This window comes from Nothobranchius furzeri, chromosome 10 (assembly GCF_043380555.1).
Source record: "Nothobranchius furzeri strain GRZ-AD chromosome 10, NfurGRZ-RIMD1, whole genome shotgun sequence".
In the NCBI taxonomy this organism is placed as follows: domain Eukaryota; kingdom Metazoa; phylum Chordata; class Actinopteri; order Cyprinodontiformes; family Nothobranchiidae; genus Nothobranchius; species Nothobranchius furzeri.
In genome coordinates this window covers 34524937-34549817 of record NC_091750.1, presented here as the reverse complement: position 1 = coordinate 34549817, position 24881 = coordinate 34524937, and the positions used below count along the sequence as shown (strand labels likewise).

The 24881-nt window shown below is 47.2% G+C and overlaps 1 protein-coding gene across 6 annotated transcripts in view; it reads left to right on the top strand.

Annotated features, from left to right (window-relative positions):
• The window catches only part of taok3a (TAO kinase 3a), a 113626-nt gene that overhangs the window by 82209 nt on the left and 6536 nt on the right, over positions 1–24881 (top strand). For 5 of the 6 annotated variants that reach the window (XM_070555557.1, XM_070555556.1, XM_070555553.1 and 2 more), the window contains exons 4-19: positions 1921–1992; positions 2942–3043; positions 3215–3260; positions 5020–5116; positions 5736–5849; positions 6177–6268; positions 6500–6593; positions 10408–10489; positions 15275–15442; positions 16292–16474; positions 17338–17475; positions 20781–21017; positions 22607–22786; positions 23300–23503; positions 23887–24126; positions 24498–24710. In XM_070555557.1, coding sequence (XP_070411658.1) covers positions 1921–1992; positions 2942–3043; positions 3215–3260; positions 5020–5116; positions 5736–5849; positions 6177–6268; positions 6500–6593; positions 10408–10489; positions 15275–15442; positions 16292–16474; positions 17338–17475; positions 20781–21017; positions 22607–22786; positions 23300–23503; positions 23887–24126; positions 24498–24710 — 2262 coding nt within the window. The remainder of the gene's footprint in view (positions 1–1920; positions 1993–2941; positions 3044–3214; positions 3261–5019; positions 5117–5735; positions 5850–6176; positions 6269–6499; positions 6594–10407; positions 10490–15274; positions 15443–16291; positions 16475–17337; positions 17476–20780; positions 21018–22606; positions 22787–23299; positions 23504–23886; positions 24127–24497; positions 24711–24881) is intronic. The other variant, XM_015960526.3, reaches the window with a different exon arrangement.

Below are 24881 nucleotides of genomic sequence, written 5' to 3'. Positions count from 1 at the left end.
CCATGTCCATCAGGCTAACAGGCTCGTCTAAATCCTGCCCAGTTGCCAGCGCTGCACTCGCTGACTCTCTTCAAAATAAACTTTGCAATGCTTTTAAAAGGATTAACGGTTTTACTATAATTATCGTTGGTCATAACGATGAATTTTACCCCCAAACAGTGTGTGACATGTTCATCTAGCACGTAGCATCTTCACCCTGAAGCATGAGAAGAATGTAGCTGCTGTGAAAACCCACAGTACCTCTATCGTACCAGGATTTATCCACGCTAAAGATATTAAATATTGATACTCTCCTAATTTTTACTCTATGCTGGGTTCAAATGGGATGTAGCATCAGTGGAGGAGCCAGTAACCATCACGGCGTTGAAGTAGCTTTTGGTTTACAGCCAAGTCTGTTAGTGAAGTTATTCTAAATGAGAATAAAGGTTTTATTGTTCTTTAACTAAAGTTTTAATCTTGACTAATAATAAATTATCATTGCAGGATCAATATTACAAAGACCTGTTATTTTAATACGTGTTGCATTTAAGCTCTGCATCCCAGTCTGATGGCCTCACTGCTCCAGACACCCGCACCCATTTCACATGATGGTGGCTGAGATGTTAAAGCTAATGGAGAGAGGAACAAGCTTGTTTTTTTCTAGTTTCATGCAGCCGTCGTAAAGGCTGCTCTGGACGTGCACTTGTAGAATCACAGGGTTTAAATGAATGCTGACCCTGTAATTCCACATGAATCTCAACACAACATTCCCGTTTGTCAGAGGGATGAAGGCAAGATAAGAGCTTAGGCTTAGCCACTTCACACTGTTGTCCCAAAGGCCGAGTGCTTCCGAGGTGAATGCAGCAGGTCTTACACGGAGACGCGGATGTGGACTGACAGCTGTGACACTTCACAGTAGTTACCGAGTTGCACTCGCCTCCAGGCTGCCCCTGTTTACATGTTACCAGGTACAAACTTCCACTGGGATGCTTTACATGTAACAGAAAATCTGCTTCTCTGGTTCTGGATGTCAGTCACTTCTAGTTCTGCACAAACCCAACGTCTGAAATGTTTAAACTTGTAGCAGAAAAGCTCGTTGCTGAATGAAGTTGTTCAGCTTTATGCAGTGAAACCAAGAGGCAAGCTCCACCTGCTGAAACTGAAGCCAACGCTGAAGTGACAAAACTAGCGGTTCCCCCTTCGTCCACTAGGGGCTGGCTCCAGAAATGATAGTTCCCATTGACTCTCATGTTAAAAATGCCAACTTTACAGCAAAAATAAACACATTTGCAGCCTGGTTTAAAAATCCATTTTAGCTTTAATGCGACAAGTTTACCATCACGACAAGTCTGAGGGGGTGAATTTAATTGTAACTCATCCATTTAGATTTAAATAAAGCTTGAAATTGTGAATTATTAAGGGTGTGTCCTTTTGATTAACAGATAGCAGATGAGCTGCTAGCGCTTGCGGCTTTGCCCCCCTGCTTGCTCCAGAAAAGGCCTCGGCCCTTACGTTAACAGCGTCACAGCCTAGGAGGCAGAGGGTAGCAGAGTCACTTGTTTTCTGGCTAAAAACGCCCGCCAACCTCTGTATGCTTCGGTTAGCTCCGGGTTAGCTCGGTTAGCTCGTAGCTACATCGGTCTAGAGTTTGATGGGTGTCAATCATCTGCCCACACCCTCACAGCCCCACTCTCAGCTGTTTTTACCAGACGTGACGAAACACATGACCTATGGGACACAGCACGGAGGCTCCATATGTTATATGTACAGTCTATGAAACACATGTCTTTTTATGTTTATGAACCATAATCTTTTATTTGTGTTGTCAAGTTCTGTTGAATGAGTCTTACAATCAAGTAAATCCCTTCTTGAGTTCTGCAGGATGACTGCTTGTGTTTTTACTGAATTAGTCCCTGTTAAAGTTTGTCTTTTTTTCTTTAGGCACGCAACTCCTACTCCAACGAGGTGGTGGCCATCAAAAAGATGTCCTATAATGGCAAACAGACTACTGAAGTAAGAAGGGAATCACACTCGAGCCCAGCAGCACACCACGTGACATGCACACGCATCACCGCCGGGTTTTGGACTTTGTTTCTCGTTGGTAAAACGTTTGAGAATCCTTCTTTGAGGCCACTTACGGAGGTTCAAAACCCAAAAGCTTGATGCTATCTTGTAAGATGTCTCTTGGGGACACAAATATTGTGAAAACAGAAACTCACTACCAAAAACAGCTCATTCTCTGCTCACAAACCTGGCTTGCGATAGCAGCACACACCTCCTTTGTTCTGATGTTTGATATTCCCAGACGCTTCTCACCCCAGAGCTCTAGCCTTTAAAATGTATTCATGTAGGTCAAATGCCAGAAAACCTTGTGATCTGTAAATGTATGAAATAAACTTGTAGGGAAGTCTTAAGTCATTCACTTCCAGCCGTTTCCTGATCGCTAACGGCCTTCGCTGCCAGCGTTTCTCACCATTTTTACTGTTTTTTAAGAGTGACAGAACGTTGCGCGCTAGGATGATGTCGATGCCAAAACAACCAAAACAAAGAGGAGACTCACCTCTTACATCAGGAAAATCCGCGTGTTTCGAGCTTTATCCGTTCTTTCATAATCCGTTGTTGAATTGTGATCGGCAGAAGCTTTTCCGGTTTGCGCCTCACTTATTTTACAGCAGCGGCCCAAAACGATCTCCTAACACATGGATGTTCTGCTTCCTGATCACGTGACGTGTGACGTATGTGGTTGAAGATCAGCTTTAGAGCTGAGATGTTTGTTCTCACGGTGTGGGGGCTCGTCCGACGTCCACACAGTAAAAACATGAAAACGACGACTTTAGTCGTCAGTGGCAGTGAACGAGTTCATGCCTGCATCCTGGCTTCCAAACCCTTAGTAATGGCTTTGGCGTTTTTAAGGAACAGTGTTTGTATTTTAATAACCTTCTGTGCATTTATTTTTTCACAGAAGTGGCAGGACATCATTAAGGAAGTCAAGTTTTTGGGACAGCTGCGGCACCCAAACACCATCGAGTATAAAGGCTGCTACTTGAAAGACAACACTGCCTGGGTTAGTGGAACATCCTCTTATCCTCGTATTGTGCATTTCTCCATATGTTGTAATGAATACAACTCTGGAATTGTGTCCAAGCTGAGAAAAACTTCCTGCTCTGAGGCTTTGTGTTTAGGAAGTTTCACATCACACTTTCCTAAAGTCACGGGCTTTGTGCTTCGGTTTCAGCTGGTGATGGAGTACTGCCTCGGCTCCGCGTCAGACTTACTAGAGGGTAAGAATAAACCTTTTCACCTCTTTTCATTGTTTCTTTTGAGGAGGAACTGATTGGATGACTCGATGCAACCTGCTGGGTTTCTTATACAGGAAACTTTCTACTGATTGGCTTAACGAACTGAACTGGAGTGTTTACTGTGTGAAGGTCCTTGAGACACCTCATGTCGTGATTTGGCGCTTTATAAATAAACTGAACTGAGTTGAATTAACCTCAGCTGTTTTTAAAGATCCAAGTCGTGGAATACTCTAATCCAGGGGTGTCAAACTCACCCACACGGGGCTGAAATGAAAATCTGGGACGGAGTCGCGAGACGAACTTAATATTTTTTGAAAAAGCGACGGCAAATTAGCACATTTTCTCTATCAACATAAATGCAATTTTGAACCTTTTAATTTGGAAACAAGCTTATTTCTGCATTAACACTGAATGTGGAATAACCAAATTACACACGAGCAAGTCAGATTTAAATAAAACGCATCAGTGGTATTCATTACTTGTGGTATAATCAGCATTTTTAAATCTATCCAGGATTTATGCTGTTGATTATTCATTTTTCTTATGTTTTATTGTAATACGTGTCATCGCTGCTGTGACGTCTAGCTTTCCCCACTGAGGAACAATAAAGGGATTTTCTATTCTATTCATCTATCTGCAGCCTTTCCACTTCCTGTTTACTGTAGGTTAAATCTTTTCTCACGGGCCAACAACAAAATAAAAGTATTATTTTATCTTAAATGAAAATGCAACATCTCACCTGTTAACTTTCATGTTTTGGAGCAGAAAAAGAGCATCAAACCAACATATTTAAAGCTCAGTTTGCTCCACTGGTTTACTGTGATGCTCACCTGTTCCAGCCAGATACCTGCATCATGGGGTTGATCTGAGCTGAGGAGGAGACTCCTGTTGTTTTGTTCATCTTCATCATAATAATGACAACATTAGATGACAACAGGTGCTCACATAGGTTTGTGCTGATGAACATGTCTGAGCAGCTTGACCACGTTGTTGTGTGTCGGGGAGGAAAAATAAAAACCACAGCAGCCACAGAGTCGTGCTGGTTTGAGCGTGTCGCTGCTCGCTGGAGTTATATCAGCTCTGTCTGGAAGTTAGCTGGAAAACTTTCTCTTTCAGTCGTGAACACATTACTGAGCAGCTAGAATCTCCGTTTCTGGGCTTCAACGTCGGCAAACAGCTGAGTGAGCTCAGCGCTGAGTGAGAGGAGTGTTTAGTTTGTCCGAGACAGCGGAGCTGCAGACACCGGCAGCAGACGCTGGGAAAAACACAAAGGAGGGGGCGCTTAGGCTCCGCACTGACGCCGCAAAGCATCATGGGAGTTGTAGTCTTTGTGGTAAAATCGGCTAGCGGGCCAGTTTTAATATATTTTTTATATTTATGTCGCGGGCCACATAAAAATGCTCCGCAGGCCTTGTGTCTGACACAGGTGCTCTAATCAGTGACTTGTCCTTTCTGCTGATTTGTAGAAAAATATCCACCCTCTAACATTACACTTGACCCTGTGCTGTATTCATTAAGACATTTCCCATTAACAATCGTAGATATTTTACCTTTGCACAGACTCTCTCCGTGAATAGAACAAATAACAACGTAGAACATGTTTTCTTTAAAAGTGTTATGTTGTGATTTCTTGGTTCCTGATCAGCCATGAAGTCTGCAGCCACACCATGATGCCCTTAAACGTCTCACCCCAACAGCTGAAACTGGTTTCTAACATACACGCATGTGTTTTACTCCCTAGTTCACAAGAAACCGCTCCAAGAAATGGAAATCGCTGCCATTACCCATGGTGCCTTGCTAGGACTGGCTTACTTACATTCCCATAATATGATTCACAGGTGAGTGTGTTGGGACCTGGTGGTGACAGATTCAGAATCATGATAAGATTAGTTAAGACACTCCTGTCCTTGCTTTTATTGCAGCGTTCAGTTATTTAGCTGTAAAACGCGTCTTTAAACCCTCTCTTACCACTTGTTATCGTTAATGCTAGGAAGACGTGATACCGGAGGTGAGATAAGGGTTCCTTTGACTGCGAGAACTTTAAAATGACAGCAGGATCATTAAAATGAGCATCATATTCAGACGTACATGCTGCCAGAGCACAAGGAGGAGCTCAGGTGGTGGAGCGGGTTGCCTCATGATCGGAGGGTCATGGGTTCGATTCCAGCTCTCGCCAGGGGTATCCTGCTGTTGTGTCCTTGGGCAAGACACTTCACCCAACTTGCCTGTGTTAGTGGTGGTCAGAGGGGCCGACGGAGCCAAATGGCAGCCTCGCCTCTGTCAGACCTCCCCAGGGCGGCTGTGGCTACAAGTAGCTTACCATCACTAGCAGTGTGTGAGTGTGTGAAAGCGTCTTTGTGTGTCTAGAAAAGCGCTCTATAAGTTCAATGCATTATTATTAATATGTAGTTCGTTTGGCCGTTATTTCATCTTCATGTGCTCCGCCTTCCTCCTCAGAGACGTGAAAGCTGGTAACATCCTGCTGACTGAGCTGGGTCAAGTCAAACTGGCCGACTTTGGCTCCGCCTCCATTGCCTCACCTGCCAACTCTTTCGTCGGAACACCTTACTGGTCAGAATGAACGCAACTGTTTATTTGAACGGGGTTTTTGTTTTTTCCCCGTTATTTACTTTGATTTGTGTTTAATTAAACTGCCTCAGCTCACACACTCCCGGCCTTTCTGACGATGAATGAAATCATGGCTGAAACATCTGGGCTAGTTGTCACACGCAGAAAAGTTGTTACACGTTCCAGAAACGGAGCATCTATCACAGCATACCAGAGTCTTAAAAAGCTCTGAGAAGCTTAGCAGATTATAACGTTTTCATGGATTTGTGCGTGTGTGTGCGTGTGTGTGTGTGTGTGTGTTAACGATATTGTGTGTTTCTCTGTCCTCAGGATGGCCCCAGAAGTGATTTTAGCCATGGATGAGGGTCAGTACGAGGGGAAAGTGGACATCTGGTCTCTAGGGATCACCTGTATTGAACTGGGTGAGAAAGCTCTGACTAACTGGCCAAATTAAAGACTGATGCGTTCACTCAGGTGAAAGTTTAACAGATCTAAGCCGGTTTAAATAAAATACAGATAAAGTGAAGCACATAACGACTTGAGCAGACTCCAGAGGCTTCCGCCTCGATCAAAGAAAAGCTGATTTGTTGTTTTGAAACTTCCAGCAGCAAAAGTATGTTGTGCATCTTTGACTCTGTCGTTTTCTACTTTAGCGGAACGTAAACCACCTTTGTTCAACATGAACGCCATGAGTGCCTTATACCACATCGCACAGAACGACTCACCCACGCTGCAGTCAAACGAGTGGTGAGTTCAAGTTCCCAAACTTTTGTTTGACAGAATAAAAAATGTTTTGTGGCATCGTTGCAACTAACCTCAAACATGAAGCAAGAAACAGTTAAACATGAAAATCTGATCCACTCATGGCCCAGCCGGCGTAAGACGCTGCTCTGGCCTGTGAGCACTGCGGCAGGCCTTGCTTAAGGTCACACTGAGATGTGTTACGTAACGCAGAAGGAAAACCGCCACCAAGCAAATGTGGTTATTTCTGTGTTGCTCCACATCTCAACAACAACACAGCACCGTTATTCCCACACCGGTTCAAACACAAACTAAACGTGACGTGTTCTAGCTGCTAAAATAATCTGCCTCCTGCTGTGTTTTCTTCAGCTTTGAACCTTGCAGCTCGCGACTGGGATTGCTGATCGAGTCTTTAGCGGATATCCTTTAGAGGCCGACCAATGTGGGTTTTTTTAGGTCGAAACCGATTTTTTTAAGGATGTCGTTGTCGATGGCCGATATCTAAAGCCGATTATTAAGGCTGATATATAAACGTTTTAGCAACTTATTGATGCTGAAAGACAACTGAACGCTCACTGTGTGTAATATAAATTAAACAAGTCGACACAACTCTGGAGAGGAGGGTCCGATCGATAGCTGAATCTCAGATTGAGGAGGAGCAACGTGGTTTTCGTCCTGACCGTGGAACTGTGGACCAGCTCTATACCCTTGCAAGGGTGATGGAGGGGGCATGGGAGTTTGCCCAACCAATCCACATGTGCTTTGTGGATTTGGAGATGGTTTATGACCGTGTCCCCAGGGGCACCCTGTGGGGGACGCTCCAGGAGTATGGGGTGGGTGGCTTTCTGTTAAGGGCCATTCAGTCCCTTTACCAGAGGAGCGTGAGTTTGGTCCGCATAGCCGGTAGTAAGTCGGACCTGTTCCCGGTGAGGGTTGGACTCCGCCAGGGCTGCCCTTTGTTACCGGTTCTGTTCATTACCTGTATGGACAGAATTTCTAGACGCAGCCGTGGTGTGGAGTGTGTCGAGTTTGGTGGCGGGAGAATCTCGTCTCTGCTTTTTGCGGATGATGTGGTTCTCCTAGCTTCATCCAGCTCTGACCTTCAGCTCTTGCTGGGTAGGTTCACGGCCGAGTGTGAAGCGGCTGGGATGAGGATCAGCACCTCCAAATCTGAGACCGTGGTTCTCGACCGGAAAAGGGTGGCTTGCCACCTCCGGGTCGGGAGAGAGGTCCTACCTCAAGTGGAGGAGTTTAAGTATCTCGGGGTCTTGTTCACGAGTGAGGGTAGGAGGAATCGGGAGATCTACAGGCGGATTGGTTCGGCGTCTGCAGTGATGCGGACGCTGAGCCGATATGTCGTGGGGAAGAGGGAGCTGAGCCAGAAAGCCAGGCTCTCGATTTACCGGTCGATCTACGTCCCAATCCTCACCTATGGTCATGAGCTTTGGGTAATGACCGAAAGAACGAGATCGCGGATACAAGCGGCCGAAATGAGTTTCCTCCGTAGGGTGGCCGGGCTCAGCCTTAGAGATAGGGTGAGGAGCTCGGACATTCGGGAGGGACTCGGAGTAGAACCGCTGCTCCTCCGGATCGAAAGGAGTCAGTTGAGGTGGTTTGGGCATCTGGTCAGGATGTCTCCTGGACGCCTCCCTGGGGAGGTGTTTCGGGCATGTTCTGCCGGCAGGAGGCCCCCGGGTCGACCCAGGACACGTTGGAGAGGTTACATCTCCAATCTGGTCCGGGAACGCCTTGGGGTCCTGCCGGAGGAGCTGGTGGAGGTGGCCGGGGAGAGGACGGTCTGGAGCTCCCTAGTTGGGATGCTGCCCCCGCGACCCGGACCCGGATAAGCGGAGGAAGAGGACAACAACGAATACAACTCTTAATTTTTATTTAACTTAAAATATAAAAAAAATTCAAAACATTCAAAAAACAGCGTGTTGGGGTCCTTCAGGGCCTTTTTTCAGTCTAGTAGTGGTGGCAGTCGGCCACACAGGTGCCTGATTTTTATTTATTTATTTATTTTAATCGGCTTTTAAAAATAATTTCGGCCAGTGGCCGATATAGAAGAAGTGGAATAAATCGTCCCGATATATCGGTTGGCCTCTAATATATATTTGTCATTTAGGCCATCAGTTTTCAAACCGCCCCTCTACTATCGCTGTGCAACACTGTCTCACCTGACAGTTTTTATTCCTCACTCAACTAATAATTTAAGTCACCCTCTGAAAAATAATCAGTGGTAGTTGATTATTTCACATGAAATTAGCTTCTTTTTTTACCCCGGTCGTACCGATTTAAGAGTTTAAAAACTATATTTCTTCATTTAGTGTTTGGAAGCAAAATAACATTTAGACACAAAACGTTTCATTCTGTTTTCAGCCTGATTAAAACACCCACTGGGTCTGAGTGGATGTCCGTAACACCCTAAAGGAGGTTAGATCTTCTACATCGAGATGGTTTAGAAAGATGACAAATACATTTAATTTCATGTGTTTTACGGAGGTATAGTTCCTTTTTATTGACATATTAGTTATTTGTAAAATATTTGAAGTTCTTTTTTATTTAGTAGTTTTTTGGCATTAAAGGCGTGAGACACTAAAAACCCATTTTAAAAATCTTATTTCTGATTATAATGATTCACTCAGAGTTTTTCAGGCAGGCTGAACATGAAGATAGTCTCCTACACCTGTCTCCTGCAGTAGCTTCTGATAGAAAACAGACAGTGAAACTCTAGGATTGGAAAATCCTGACAGATCTACGTCACCCTGTCACTTACATTCATGGACTCACCCATGTTGACTCAGGCTGTTGTTGGTTTAGCCTCCAGGAAACAGCAGAGAACGTCTCGACTAGTAGAAGCTAACCGTTTGCTTTAGCAACTCCACCACACAGCCAGGCTAGTGCTATTTGTGGAGATCAAACTTCAGCGTTTCAAGTCAGTGGAGTCGTGTTGCTGTTATCCAATCTGAGGCGGGAAGTCCAAATATCAGGAGAAAAGACTCTAAATCCCGCTGTCTGAAGCTCAGCTGCGGTGTGGCTCACTTCTAGTTCCTGAAAATGGTGCACCGGTTTCCCCGGGGCCCCCACTCCCATCCCAGCATGACTCTGAAGGCATTCGTTCCCACTGCAAATGTATTGCATAATGAGTGTTCCACTCCTTTAAAGAGATTTATTTAAGGGAGGGCAGCAAGCCTGAAAGGGGCAGTTGAACAAGGGAACTGCGTTTGTAGCTCTGTTCTCTAAATAATGTCTATTTTTGTGATTTTAAAAATAAATCCTGCTCATCAGAAACGTCGGCCAGAAAAGCTTTTGTTTGCGTGAGAAGGTGTTCTCTGATGCACGTGTTCACGTGGCACACCTGTAGTGAAAGTGCATCGTGTTGAGGCAGGCGGCTGTGCACGTGGTTGCGGTATTTTTTGGAGAAGCTCCAGCAGCTGGAGGCACAAGCAACATCCAGCCTGACTAAACTAGCAGAGACATTAGCTCAGTAGCGTTTGTACAGAAACACCATGAAATGTGTCACACAGGTAGAGACCTGAGTCAGCTGCAGAGAGACGAGTGTCAGGTGGCAGGAAGAAGCCTTTTCACACACCGACCCTACGCTGACCCCCGGATTTAAGTATCGGTGTCATTAAAATCCTACAGCTTCTTCACCTTAACGCACCGCTCGCATGACGTCTCCATCTGTAACGGCCGTTTTTATTCACACAGCTCCTGTGGCCCGTTCGCTTGGTCCGTTTGTAGCTCGTGTGTTTCTCTGAAAGGGGAGTCGTTGACCCACATCCCAGTGTTTTTATTTTAGTTCTGGTTTGTTCCCCAGGTCCGATGCCTTCCGGAGCTTCGTTGACTACTGCCTACTGAAAATTCCTCAGGACAGACCCTCGTCAGGGGAGCTGCTACGAGTGAGTGGGCTTCCTCTGTAATCCTGCCAGCTGTGACCTCACTTCCTGTTTTAGTCAGTCCCTGAGCCATGAGGATGAGTCACACCCATCCACCCACGCACCCTCACACACACACACACACACACACACACACACACACACACACACACACACACACACACACACACACACACACACACACACACACACACACACACACACACACACACAGCCTCTTCACCGAGCACCCTGCTGGGAGCTGCTTGTTATTTCTTTGGCTTTTTTATTATTTTTGTTGTAGCTTTACTTCCTTTCCCATGAAACCGTCTTTATGGGGTAGCTTGTGTGTTTGCTGCCTCCACATTCCTTTGATCAGGCTTCTACTGGTTCTACTGGTTATTGATGCATTATAAATGCTTCAGGTTTTAGATGGAAGATGCTTCTCCCCATCCCCACTGTAAACAGTGTGAGCGAGTTGCTGCCTTCCTCTCCTGAGGCGCCGGACAGTTTGCCAGAACCTCTTTAGAGCCGATCGATAGTCTTTCTCCATGGCCTCACCAAACTCCTCAAATGCCCGAAAATTTGCCTCGGCAACTGCCACTGCTGCACCCCGCTTGGCTATCCGGTACCCGTCTGCTGCCTCCGGAGACCCACAGACCAGCCACGCCCTGTAGGTCTCCTTCTTCAGCCTGACAGCTTCTCTGGTGTCCACCAGCGGGTACGGGGGTTGCCACCACGACTGGTACCGGTCACCTTGCGACCACAGCTAGCAACAGCCGCCTCAACAATCGCAGAGTGGAACAAGGCCCACTCGGACTCAATGTCCCCCACTGCTCTTGGGACGTGGTCAAAGCTCTGCCGGAGGTGGGAGTTGAAGACCGTCTTAACAGGTTCTTCTGCCAGGCGTTCCCAGCAGACCCTCACTATGCGTTTGGGTCTGCCAGGTCTACGCGGCATGTTCCCTTGCCATCTGATCCAACTCACCACCAGGTGGTGATCAGTTGACAGCTCCGCCCCTCTCTTCACTCGGGTGTCCAAAACATACGGCCGCAGGTCAGATGATATGACTACAAAGTCTATCATCGACCTGTGACCTAGGCTGCCCCGGTACCAAGTGTACCGGTGGGCATCCTTATGTTCGAACATGGTGTTCGTTATGGCCAAACTGCGGCTTGCACAGAAGTCCAATAACGAAACACCGCTCGAGTTCGGATCAGGTGGGCCGTTCCTCCCAATCACACCCCTCCAGGTCATGCTGTCATTGCCCACGTGAGCATTGAAGTCCCCCAGCAGGACAATGGAGTCCCCTGATGGAGCACTATCTAGCACTCGTCCCAGGGACTCCAAAAAGGGTGGGTACTCTGAACTGATATTTGGCCCATAAGCACAAACAACAGTCAGGACCCGTTCCCCGACCCGAAGGCGCAGGGAAGCTACCCTCTCATCCCCAGGGGTAAACCCCAACACACAGGCAGAGAGTCTTGGGGCTAACAAAAAGCCAACCCCAGCCCTCCGCCTCTCACCCGGAGCAACTTCCGCAAAGGAGAGTGTCCAACCCCTCTCAAGGACTTGGGCTCCAGAGCCAATGCTATGTGTCGAGGTGAGTCCGACTATATCTAGCCGGTACCGCTCAACCTCTGCCACAAGCTCCTGCTCCTTCCCCGCCAGCGAGGTGACGTTCCATGTCCCAAAAACCAGTTTCCTTGTCCGGGGATTGGACCGCCAAGGCTCCCGCCTCGGTCTGCCACCCGATTCACATTGCACCGGACCCTTCATGTTCCTCCTGCAGGTGGTGGGTCCACAGTTGGATGAGCCCATGTATCCGGTTCGGGCTGGGCCCGGCCGGGCCCCATGGGCGAAAGCCCGGCCACCAGGCGCTCGCTCACGGGCCCCAACCCCAGGCCTGGCTCCAGGGTGGGGCCCAGTAACCCTCCGGGCCGGGTACTCCGACTCTTTAATTGTATATCCATGAAAGATCCTGTGAACAGTTCTTTGTCTCACCCTTCACCTAAGACCAATTTGTCATGGGAGACCCTACCAGGAGCACAAAGTGCCCCAGACAACATAGCTCCTAGGATCATTAGGGCACTCAAACTCCTCCACCACGATAAGGTGACGGCTCAAGGAGGTTTTTGTGTTTCTGACCAAAGTTTGTTTTTGACACAGAGCAGAAGATTAAAAGAGCAGCGTGAAGTAGTGATAACAATAACGACACCAATCGTTATCACAGTAAAGATAATAATAAAACATAAATGACCAAAACGGACCCCAGGAATAGCAAGCGTTATCGTTTATTTCATGGTTAAAAACTGAAACCTCCAGTTTAATTCTTAATTAATCTAACCCACGCTGCCAAACTAATGATTACACAAACAGTCACATTTAACTTTAGGTGTTTTAATTTAGTGACCATTTAAAAACTTTCCACGTCTGCTCCTAAGAAACAGACAGATGAAGCTAACCGTGTTTTCAGCGTTCATCATTTTGTTTGTGTGACCAACAGCTAATCCTATTGGGCCTCTAAGAGTTTAATGTTCTTGTTTATCATGCTGAACGGTGCAGAGCGCCACCAAGGCTTACAACACCTCCTTTGCTCCAGAGGGAAGGTGTGAGGTCTTCTAGCAGCTAATAAGGACCCGTGAGTGGTAAACTAAGTAGGATGGAGGCTTGACCGGTCTCTTCCTGACATTCCTGACCTAAATTCAGACAAAAACGGGCATTAAGTACGGATAACGACCCGTCCCAGTTTTAGAGGGTTAAAGGTGTTTGGTCTCAGAGATTAATACCCTGCTCTTGTTTTGGCTGCACACACACACACACACACACACACACCTTAAAAGGTAAGATCGGGTCACTAATCTGTTGGCCTTCAGGTCTTTGTGTTCTTGGCTTCAGGGTAAACGCCTCCTCGCTACCCGCCTGCCTGAGAATATTATAAATCGGAGAATAAAAACCACTCGCTCCTTCACATAGAACCACCCTGTGTTGTAAATTTGAAAACTTCCTAGAAAATAATCATTTTTACTTTGAAAATTCAGTCCAACCTCAGAATTTTACAGTTTCTGGAAGTGGGAAAAGTTTATTTTTTTTACTGTAACTTGATACATTTCTGAACAAAATAAACTAACAGAAAAAAGAAGACATTAAAATGTTTATTTAATGAGGACGAGTTTTTAATAAAGAAAATAAAAAACAGAAAAATGCACATTTTACAACCAGCTAGTTTTTGACTCTATAAGTGGCCTAACTGAAGATGCTTTTGCAGCAGATGATCATTTTAATCCTGCAGATCTCTAACATGTAGCAGGCAACAGGTTAGCTTAGCATGAACAGCCTGGATGGAAAATAAACATCCGAAGTGTTGATATTTGTCTTTAAGCATCATAAAGTCATGATATCTGAATGAATACATCTCTGAGGTCACATCATTTAAAATAAATCACTCTGCAGTAAAAACAAGAAGGAACTTTAGGTTCTTTAGGAACGTCGTCAGGAATTTTTCATAGATGGGAGTGAGCAGCCTCCTACTACAGTAGCTCCCTCCGAAAACCGGACAAATCTCACTCATCTCTGTTTTCAGAGTGCGATGTCACTCCCTTGTGTCCTGGCTAACCCATCACACACACACACACACACTTACATGGAGAGTAAGAGCGAGGCCTTCAGATGGATCCAAACATGCTTTTGTAGCATTTATCTTCTATTCTGGTTTCCTCAGGCTGCAGACAACTCATCCATTAAATCACTCAATCTTTTAAGAATGAGGGTGACTCAGAGGAACTGTGTGTGTGTGTGTGTGTGTGCGTGTGTGTGCGTGTGTGTGTGTGTGTGTGTGTGTGTGTGTGTGTGTGTGTGTGTGCGCGCGCGCTGAACAGGAAATCTGCCTTCTTCTTTTATTATCTATAAAAAGTACATTAAATGTTAAAATGATGTTTAAAAATAGTCACGCAGCTCTCAAGCCCACCAATAGAGACTAAATCTTTATGGAAAATAAATAAAAGAAAGAGTTGTTGACTAAAATGTTCCTCGTATCGACCCGTTTTTGAGTTTCACCGATGAGCACAAGGAAAATATCACTTTTATGTTCGATGGCTGCACACCGTGCATCTGCGGGTCCTTGGCTCCTTACACCTGCAGATACCCTGTGCACAGATTTTAGGACTTTTGCCTGATTTAGTTTTTAAAAATTCAGCCGTGTATTTTTCCCTTTGATACTTTTGTAAACCAATCCTGTATCAATATTTAAACTGATGAATATTATTATTTATAATGGAAATAAAACCAACGATCAACTATTAAACCTTACAGGAGTTTATCTACCTCAGCTGCTGAATGTACAACATTAAAGCCCCCAAAGGAAAATCTCTTGGAGAGTGAACAAAGCTTGAAGGATTGAGTCTGTTTGGACAAAATAACTTGTTTCTGTGGTGCTGAGACTCTGGATAAGCAGCCGACCGGCGCCCTCTAGTGATGGCCACTGCAGCGCTGCTCATATGCAACAAAAACGCATTAAAAGTCCAGCTGTGCTTAAAAATGAAAAGCTATTTAAGTACTTGGGCTGTTCTGCATAAAGACTTCAAGGTTATTTAATTCAAAATCTTCTTTCCAGCGTCGTTCATTGTTAGAAATAGTTTTTTAATCTATTTAAGAATCAACACAAATGTGTGTCCCTGCCTAAAAGAGCTAAATTAGCATGTTTCCAAGATTAAAAATCGACCTTTAAGGCTCTAATTATTATTATAAGGTGAGACATTAATGCCAAGCATGTTTTATCTGATTCTTGTTGTTTTCGTTTCCCCGCTGCAGCATGATTTTGTACGTCGGGAACGCTCGCCGCGCATCCTCATCGACCTCATCCAGAGGACCAAGGACGCCGTGCGTGAGCTGGACAATTTGCAGTACAGAAAGATGAAGAAGATTCTCTACCAGGAGAAACACAACGGGCCGATGGGAGAGAGCCAAGAGGACGAAGAGGTGGGAGGATGAGGAGAGGAATAGCTGCTAAGATAAACCAGAGTAACCCCGAGGAAAACAGGAAGCTGTGAAACCGAGTCCCTGACAGTAGAACAGATGCTTACCCCAACACGTCAAGTCACAGCCAAATGGAGATGACTCCATCTTGTTTTGGTCTGTTTACGTTTGTTTTTAATGTCCTAAAACATTTGCTTTCTTTCATGTAAACTAATCAACTCCAGCATCTGTCCGACCTTCATGGTGGAGCTGAAACCTGACCTTAAAGCTCGTTTTTCCTTCGTACGCAAAGATCGTCATCAGAATCAACAAATATAATGTTTGTAGTACAATCACTAGTCTCTGAGGACAACATGCTCACCGCTGTGGTGACATTCCTGGAAAGAACCTTCCCAGAATCCTGATAGACCGCAAAAACCTGTCAGGAGCATCAGATGCTAGACGTGGATCAGGAGATCCCGTCGTCAGCCAGCAGCTGCAGGTCTGCACTCTCCAGGGACCGTAGTGGGACTGAGGTGTTTTAAAAGTCCCCCCTGCTCCTCCAGGCTGGCTTGGAGAAGTTTGTTATGACGCCGTAGTTCAGACCAGGTGTGTTGAAGCAGAGAAACATCTAAAGTATGCAGGGAGCAGAAGCTAAAGCAGCATGGTTGAAGTGACCTGCTCCAGCCGGAGCAGCCACCAGACCTCTGCAGCGAGCACCCACTAGTAGCCACTCGGTTCCAGGCCCACCCTCTGGGACTGACGCTGTTTTTGTTTGTGTTTTTCATCAGAGCTTGTGTTAGAAATGGTTCTTTTTTCTAACGAGTTTGAGTCTAAATGTGTTTCTGGACGTGCGTGAACGTTTCTCTGCAGGACAGCGAGGCAGCTAGCTCAAAGATGAACAGCCTGGGCAGCAACCACTCCATCCCCAGCACCTCGGTCAGCACAGGTAGCCAGAGCAGCAGCGTGAACAGCATCCAGGAGGTGCTGGACAGCTGCTCCGACATGACCATGATGCACCCCCAGGACTACAGCAGCAACCTGGACAGCAAAAAGGTAAAGGTCAGAGGTCAGGATGCTTTTGTTGGGACTGGATCGAGCTGGATACTAAAATATTTAAATTCTGTCTAAAACTCGCAGCGTAAAGTCCTTTACTACATCCACTTCCTTTCTGAGGTGATACATTTGACCGTTTTTAGAAGTAAAAGGAACCGTGTCTGCAAACATCCTCTGGTTTCTGTCGCCGTTCTCACAGGTGTGCATAAGCCCCGCCCCTCTGAAACCATGGAAACCATCGACACTTTTGGTAGATCACTTCAAGTTCCTCACTGACATTCACACTTGTGGATAAAGGCTGTGCATGCGCCAATTCTTCATCTGCCGTTACACACACACACACACACACACACACACACACACACACACACACACTCGGGTCAAGGCTGATTTTCTCAAAGAAAATCCATCACAAGTGAAAGATCAGCACGGAGAGGACGTCCCTTCTGCCACTCTCCTCCGTTGTGTTTGGCGCTGCGTGAATGCAGCCGTCGCGTAACGAGCCGCCCGCCGCCGCGTTGTTCCGAGTTCAGCGGCTGAGCAGAGAGCGGTTCAAAGCGACACGCGCTGTTTTGGGATGGTGACGAGCTTTCCTCCTCACATGGATCAAGTCCGCAGACCGCCAGAGATGTTCAGACCGCTTCCTGGGGCGGCTGAAGCCGACACAAGTGTGTCAGAGACCCAGACCTGGTTCAGATTCAGTCAACTGGGTTTGTAGTCGGTGAAGTTTTCTAATATTTATGATGAAGAGTTCAGCGTTCCTGTTGGGAAAACCCTCTGGATAGTTGTGTGGGAACGTTTAAGTTGAATGTCTGAAGTTAGCAGCTGAATCGGTTACAGTTGACTGGTTTTATGTTGCTCAGGATCACCAGTATAACTGGGATGACGGGATCCACAGAGACCACCGGCCAGAGCTCAGACCGTCCTGCTCCGACAGGAGCGGCCCGGCCCAGAACTACAAGAACCAGGGCCGCTTCGCCACCATCAAGTCTGCCTCACTGGTAAGATCTCATCTGTTCTGATGTTTTCCTTCTTCACATTCTGAGAATGAGTTTTTTATCTTGAACCTTGAGCTGCTCTGGAAGCCGAAACGCGGCTCAGGCTGGGCGCAGACGCCAGAGATGTGTGGGTGTGATGACATCACACAGCATCAGGGTCAGATCTGTAGTTTTATCCTGCATCTCTGTCTGTTTGGGCTTCTCCTTCTCTCCTTCTCCTTGTCTTTGTTTCTCCTCTCCTACTACCCCCCCTCCCCCCGGCCCGCATTTGTTATTACATCGCTCTCGGATGTGACTCAATACTCTAATATAAAAGGAGGGAGGAACGCCACCTCACTCTGTTTCTATGTCTCCCCTTCTCTCCCTCCCTGTCTGTTGTCATGGAAACCAGCTCTAGTAACTATAAAGTAGTTGTGGTGTTGTGTAAAAGCGTGTGCGAGTGTGTGTGTTCACCCATCCGTGACCCTCTGGGTCTGAAACCAGAACATCGGCGAGTGATGAGGATGCGCGTGCACGTGTGTCCTCACGCTGTCCTTGACCAGAGCTCAAGACGGCGATCATTCAAGTCCGGACGCGTCGTCCGCCGAACCCCTCCAGCCTTCATTGCTGCTCTTTCAAGTCCGGTTCTTCTTCTTCTTCTTTTTGTTCTGACAAGAACAACAACAGGATCCGTGCAAGTCCACCGGGACCACTCGCACAGACGCGTCGCTGGGAAACGGGGCAGGCTGGTGAACATCAAAGATGCACGTCCAGTCCAGAGACGGGTCTTTTGTTAAGAGTCCGATCACCCGTTTGACTGGAAATGGTCTCGGCTGAGTTTTGATTTCACAAATTAAACTTTTATTTTAGGACACCCCCCCCCCCCCCCCCCCCATCATCATGAGCAGCATCTTCCCGACAACCACACATGATGTTTTAGAGTCGGGAGCACACTCGACGGGCGTAGCTTTGGCAGTTTGTCCTTAAAGAGAATACAGGATCCGGTACAGCTCGGTATCGCTCTAGCGCCACAGCGCTGGTCCTGCCCGCCAGCGCTGAAAGAGATGACATCATCCTTTTCCTGCATCCTCAGATTGGCCTCGACTCGTCGAGACTGGAAACAGGTAGACAAAGAGGAACGGCGAGAGATGAAGGAGGGGAGTCCAGATGGTGCGAGGAGACGGATAACTAGATGGGAGGATGAATGCCAGCAGGAGAACAAGAAGGGAATAAAAGCCAAATAATGTGGCTTATCCCTCAAGGAGGATTCCTAAGTGAAGTAAAAGTACATATTTAAAGGTCAAAGGTAAATTACCATGTGGGGGGGTAGAAGAGTAAAGCCTGTCACCTTCTTCTGTGACATTAAGAATAAAACCTGATCTGAAATATGAGAGAAGAACAAGGATGTGTTTGAAAGAGAGTACCTGAACAGGGAAAATGAAGAAAGATGCAGAGTGGGAAGGATGTGAGCTCCGGAGAGAGAGGAGGGATTATTCCGGGTTTGGTGAAGTTAGACCAGAGAGGTGCTGCCCTACCTGCAGACTGACCTGAAACACGTGCACCAGCCTTCAGAGCTGCATCAGTCAAGCTGATTTATCCTACAGGTGATGCTGGGGGGGATCAGACCGAGAGCAGACGTGTGCTCCTACAGGAAACGGGAGCGTTACACCGCTCTCGGTGGAGCCCTTTCACTTCCTGTTTTCAGCCCGATGACTTCACCACGTGTCTCTAAACGTCTCCTGTTTTTCTTTTTGTTGTTTTTCATCTTCGTGCTTAAAATAAGTCCCAGCTCTTCAGAGGCAAGACGTCTTTGTTCCTCTGAAGCTCAGGAGCGTTTCCACACCACCTCTGCTGCTCAGGAGGTGGAGCAGGCTGTCCGGTAATCGGGCTGATCCCAGCTCCTGCTGTTGTGTCCTTGGGCAAGACGCCTAACCCATGTCACCTGCTGTTGGTGGTCGGAGGGACCGGCGGCCGCTGTGGCTACATGCAGCTCATCACCAGCAGCGAGGGTGGTGTAAAGCGCTCTGGAGTCTGACCCTGACGGGCGCTGCGGGAACCGCGGCTCTGATCGTCAGAGTCCTGCTCTCTGGGAACAAGCAGGTCGACTGTCTGTGTTTGCCTGTTTTAGAGCTTCAACAACAACAGGACGTCGATTCAGACGGCGTCCAGCTGCAAAATACACAAAATTAAGAAAACAGTGGAGCTGCTCCGTTCCCACTGCCCCCCCCACCCCAAACCTGAACATGATCTCCTCTCCAGTCCCAGAGCCGTGTGTGAAAGGAGCCATCACATCACATGACATGACTTGGCCCTTTGTGACCGTTTGCAGGGTGGCGCTGAAGCGAGTGACCAGGATTGGGAGCTCTTACAGTAGGGGTATTGATTCAGCCCAGATTAAGGAGGACCACCCCCCCCCCCCCCCCCCCCCGGCTAGCTGCTCCTAATTAGTTTGTCAGCGTTTGCTTTTTTTTTTCCTGTTTTTGTAAATTCATTTTCTTTCTGTTTTTTTTAAACCTCCCCCCCCCCCCCCCTCTCTCGCCCTTCTCCATTCTGACCCCCCCTCGCCCCCCCTCCCAACTTCTCACTCTTTCTCAATGAGGTATTCATGTGACCCACCTGCTGTCCACCGCTTAGCGTTGGCTCTACTAAAGAGCCGCTCTGTGCTCTTGTTGGCCCGCGGCGTCGGCCAGCCTCATTCGCAGTTCACACGTCTGCCTCGGCCGCTCGTGCCCGGGGCGCCAACCAACAAAGGGGAGGGGGTTTCGGCGTCGTGTCTCGGGGGGGTCTCGGGGGTCGCATCGGCGCTCGGGCAGGGTTCTGTCGGGTGTGGGATGCCGCACACGGCTCCTGGATGCTGTGGTACTTGGTTAAAGTCACCATCATGTTTGGCCTGAGGAGCTCAGGTGGAAGCTACGAGAAGATGCGGAGCGAATACTACTTAGACGTGGAGAACCCGTTCTGTCCTCAGGTTGGTGTCCCAGCTGGAGAACGTGTTCCCGCTCGTCTCCAGCTTTTTATCTTGGACCAGAAAGGGAAGCAACCTTTGGAAGTTGTTTGCAGATCTGCTTGTTTCAGCGTCGTCGTGGGTCTTTATCTGTGTGATGGGTGCACCGGTCAGAGGAAAGGGCTTCTGTTGGGCTTTGCTCATGAATGTTTCTCTCTCGTTTGTTTTCACCCAGCTGCACCTAACAGCACATCTGTTTTTGTCTTAAGATCTTGGAAAATTTAATCTAATTAGAATAATTTCAGGCGTCTGCTACTTGATTTTATCTTCCAATCCTCTCGAGTTGTACTTGTGTTCAGACTGCCGTGCATCTCGTCCTCCACAGGTGACCAAACAGATTCATGAACATGAGCAGGAGAGTGAGCTGCGGGAGCAGATGTCGGGCTACAAGCGGATGCGGCGGCAGCACCAGAAGCAGCTGATCGCCCTGGAAAACAAGCTGAAGGCCGAGATGGACGAGCACCGACTGAAGCTGCAGAAAGAGGTGGAGACGCAGGCCAACAATGCCTACATCGAGCTGGAGAAGCTGGCCAAACGCCACGCCGTGCAAACGGAGAAGGAGGTGGGATTAGTCATGGAGGCATAAGTTATTACGCAGATGATCTAAAGTTTACCCGGCAACCACTGGGAGAAAGGTTGGCTCTGGAAAAGTAATTTTCCATTTTAGCCCAGTTACTTTAATCCTGTTGGGAACTCCTGGTAGTCGGGCTGCTCAGTTAATCGAATTTTAATCACGATAACGATCTGAGTTTTGAACGATTATACAAACAAAACAAGCCGATTATTTGCTCCTCCCACCTGCGCTGCCCTGAGTTGCAAATGAAGCGCTCCTCCCACAGTGTTGCCAACTTAGCGACTTTGACGCTATTTCTAGCAGCTTTTCAGACCCCCTTCTTGACTTTTTAATCTTAAAAGTACCTAGCGAACACCTCAGAAACATCTCTGGTAACCTTAGCTACTTTCTGGATAACCGTCGTCGACATTTCCTGCAGGTTAGCTAAACACTCCGCCTGCGCTCCGGACCGTTCTTCAGGACATTAGGAAAGGGAATGATGTAGTGATGTGTCAGTCGCTAAAGAAACGGCTCTCGGAGTCGGCTCCCTGTTGGAGTAACCAGAGTGAGTGACGCACACACCGCACCTGCGGACTCCTGAGCCGCTAAAAACGGCTAAATGTGCGCGTGCGGCGCGCTAAACACACGTGCAGCTTGCCCCTGATTGCTGTGAGACCGGGTTGGGGGTTGGGGGGTGCAGCTGTGGTTGGGACAATTATTACATTAACTGATGGACTTGTAAATAAATAGTTTATAAATAAGGTAGGAATAAGTTCCTCACGCTGATAAATAATAACTAACCTCTCTGAGGACACGGTGCTAGTGCACTCTCCTACAGCACCTTGACACGACTCAGTAAATGTTATGCAACATTTTGTGAACATCAATTTATTTGCATGTATTTGTTATAAATGCCACTGTATAATTCTTGCTGTCAGTATTTGCCAGATATTGGTATTTGGGTCTGTACTGGTTAGACTTACATGAGTTAAACCAAGGTCTATAGCCCTTGGGTCATAGACTATGAGCTATAAGTATATTGGTCTTTTTATACTGGGAATCAGGAGTTATTTTAGTGATCATCTTGTTTCTTATTTATTTTTGTCCTGATTGTGCCCTGAGCAATTTTATGACTGAATAAAAACAAATAAAATCAACATAAATTGAAAAATCGTCCTAAATAATCGTGATCTCAATTTCAGTCACAATAATCGTGATTATTGTTTTTGCCATAATCGAGCAGCCCTACCTGGTAGTTTATACCAATATTAAAGACATTTACACACCACTTTCATCAAAGCAGCATATCTGTCACACATCTGCAAGAGATGATGTCATTCTAACATGTAAGCAGCAAATAAAAGCCACATCATTTATGCTTTTATTTTGACATCTACGTGCTGTTTGAGGAAATTACAAGATTGCATCAATATAACTGATACATACATACAAACATACATACAGACATACATACAAACAAACATACATACAAACAAACACATATACATAAATATATATGTATGTATATGTGTGTATGTGTCTGGATTAGGATGGTTGTTGTGATTTTGGTATTTATTTTACGTGTCATTTGCTCTCAGCTCTTCCCCTCACTCCTCACTCAGCTGATCGCATCTCCTGTCTCACACCAGATGAAGACGGCGCTTGCAGATGAGAAGAAGTTCCAGCAGCAGATTGTGGCCCAGCAGAAGAAGGAGCTGACCACCTTCCTGGATACTCAGAAGAAGCAGTACAAACTCTGCAAAGAGAAGATTAAGGAGGTTTGTGGGCTCCGTTCTCCTGTTTGAGTGTGGGAGGGCTGACTCAACAGTAAACAGCAAACACTCATACTCAGTCGCTCCGACGTGGAGGTTTTGAGTCACCCAGCCTACTTACCAGGTACCTACACATAAATAAAAAGAACAGAGACAACCAGGAGGGTTTGTGCCTCCACGACCTCCAAACAAAGCCCAGAGAATGCTGCAACGAGCCGGGATGCGGCTAGTTTTTGTGACCAGAATTAGGTCAGCACAGTTAGAAGACAGCATCACTGGCAGGGAGAGATATTTCCCACCAACCGAGGGATGCAACAGAGTTAAACACCGAGGGGAGCGGGGATCAGACCCTTGTGCTGACTGCATTAGTGCTAGTTGTAGATTAGACGGATGTGAGGGTCTGCTGTCATGAACCAAAACCCTAAACACGCTCCGTAATGCACCTTCACCCCAAAACAAAAAGTGAATTTTATTCTTATGAACGTGCATCTTCACTGTCACCATCCCATCCTCTCTCAGGAGATGAACGAGGACCACAGCACCCCCAAGAAAGAGAAGCAGGAGCGTCTGTCCAAGCACAAAGAGAACATGCAGCATTCCCAAGCCGAGGAGGAGGCCCATCTTCTGGCACAGCAGAGGGTTTTCTACGAGAGGAACTGCCGCGCATTCAAACGCAAAGTCATGATCAAGAGGCATGACGTGGAGCAGGAGCAGATCCGAGAGGTGTGGAGGATCCTACAAACACAGACGTGCTTTCGGTCGTTGATTTGTGCGAGAACAGAAACCACGAGAGGTTTTTCACAGCTAGCAGCCGCGTGTTTGTGATAAAAACGGCCTTTGTTCAATAAGCAGATTATCGGTGAGCAGAGCAAGCCAAAACGCCTTAATCTGAAAAGCTGCTGTGGTGTAAAGTTTTAGTTCTGCAAAGCTTCCTGTGAGAAAAATACACAAACTCAGCAAATACTTGGAAATTAAAGGTTTTAGTGCCTGGGTTTACTTTCTTAGCTCTAATTTGAGTTGTTGCCGTTGGGCTACAGGAATAAACGCGACGATGTTCTATGTAGGAATGAAGAATAATTCAAACTGCATCTTGTTTAAATCCTCAGGAGCTAAACAAGAAGAAGACCCAGAAGGAGATGGAGCACGCCATGCTGATCCGCCACGACGAGTCCACGCAGGAGCTGGAGCAGCGGCAGCTGAAGACCCTGCAGAAGCTGCGCATGGATCTGATCCGCCTGCAGCACCAGACCGAGCTGGAGAACCAGATCGAGTACAACAACAGGCGAGAGCGAGAACTTCACCGCAAGCACGTGCTGGAGCTCCGGCAGCAGCCCAAGAACCTCAAAGTGAGTCGGCACGGAGGCCGCGGTTCGCTCTAGTTACCGGTTACCGTCCGATGGGAAATACACGACAGGAACGTTTCAAGATTCCTGCTTTTTTCCCAGAGACATCTGGGATTAACCTGCAGGATGTCGCAAGCAACAAGCAACATCTTTAGTGGTTTTGATCCGCTTTAAACAGGCTGTGATGCAATCGAAATGTAATCGATTCCATTAGAAAGGATGTAAGAGCAGAAGAAAGGTTTCCCGTTGCTTTTGAGAGTATTTGGATCGGTCTGGATGTTAGGCCTTCTTCACAAACCAGATGTAGACCGGTAAAAGCAGCTTTCGTCTGCTTCTTTAGGCCCTCTTGTTACCGTCCCGTTATTGTCCAACAGGTGTTGGAGCTGCAGATCAAGAAGCAGTTCCAGGATACGTGCAAGGTGCAGACCAAGCAGTACAAGGCCCTACGCCACCACCAGATGGAGGTCACGCCCAAGGCCGAGCACAAGACGGTGCTCAAGGCCCTGAAGGACGAGCAGACGCGCAAGCTGGCCATCCTGGCCGAGCAGTACGAGCAGAGCATCAACGAGATGATGGCCTCACAGGCGGTAAATCCACCTAAAGATCAGAACCCGTCTGACCCGAGCCCGTAAATGCAGCCAGACCTGTTGCTTCTGTCGCTTTAATTCTCATATTTCATATCCTGTTTGTTGTGTTGTCCTCTCCCCTCCCGCTCCGCCGCCCGTCCATGTCGCCTCTGTTCATCGCTGCCTCCCCTC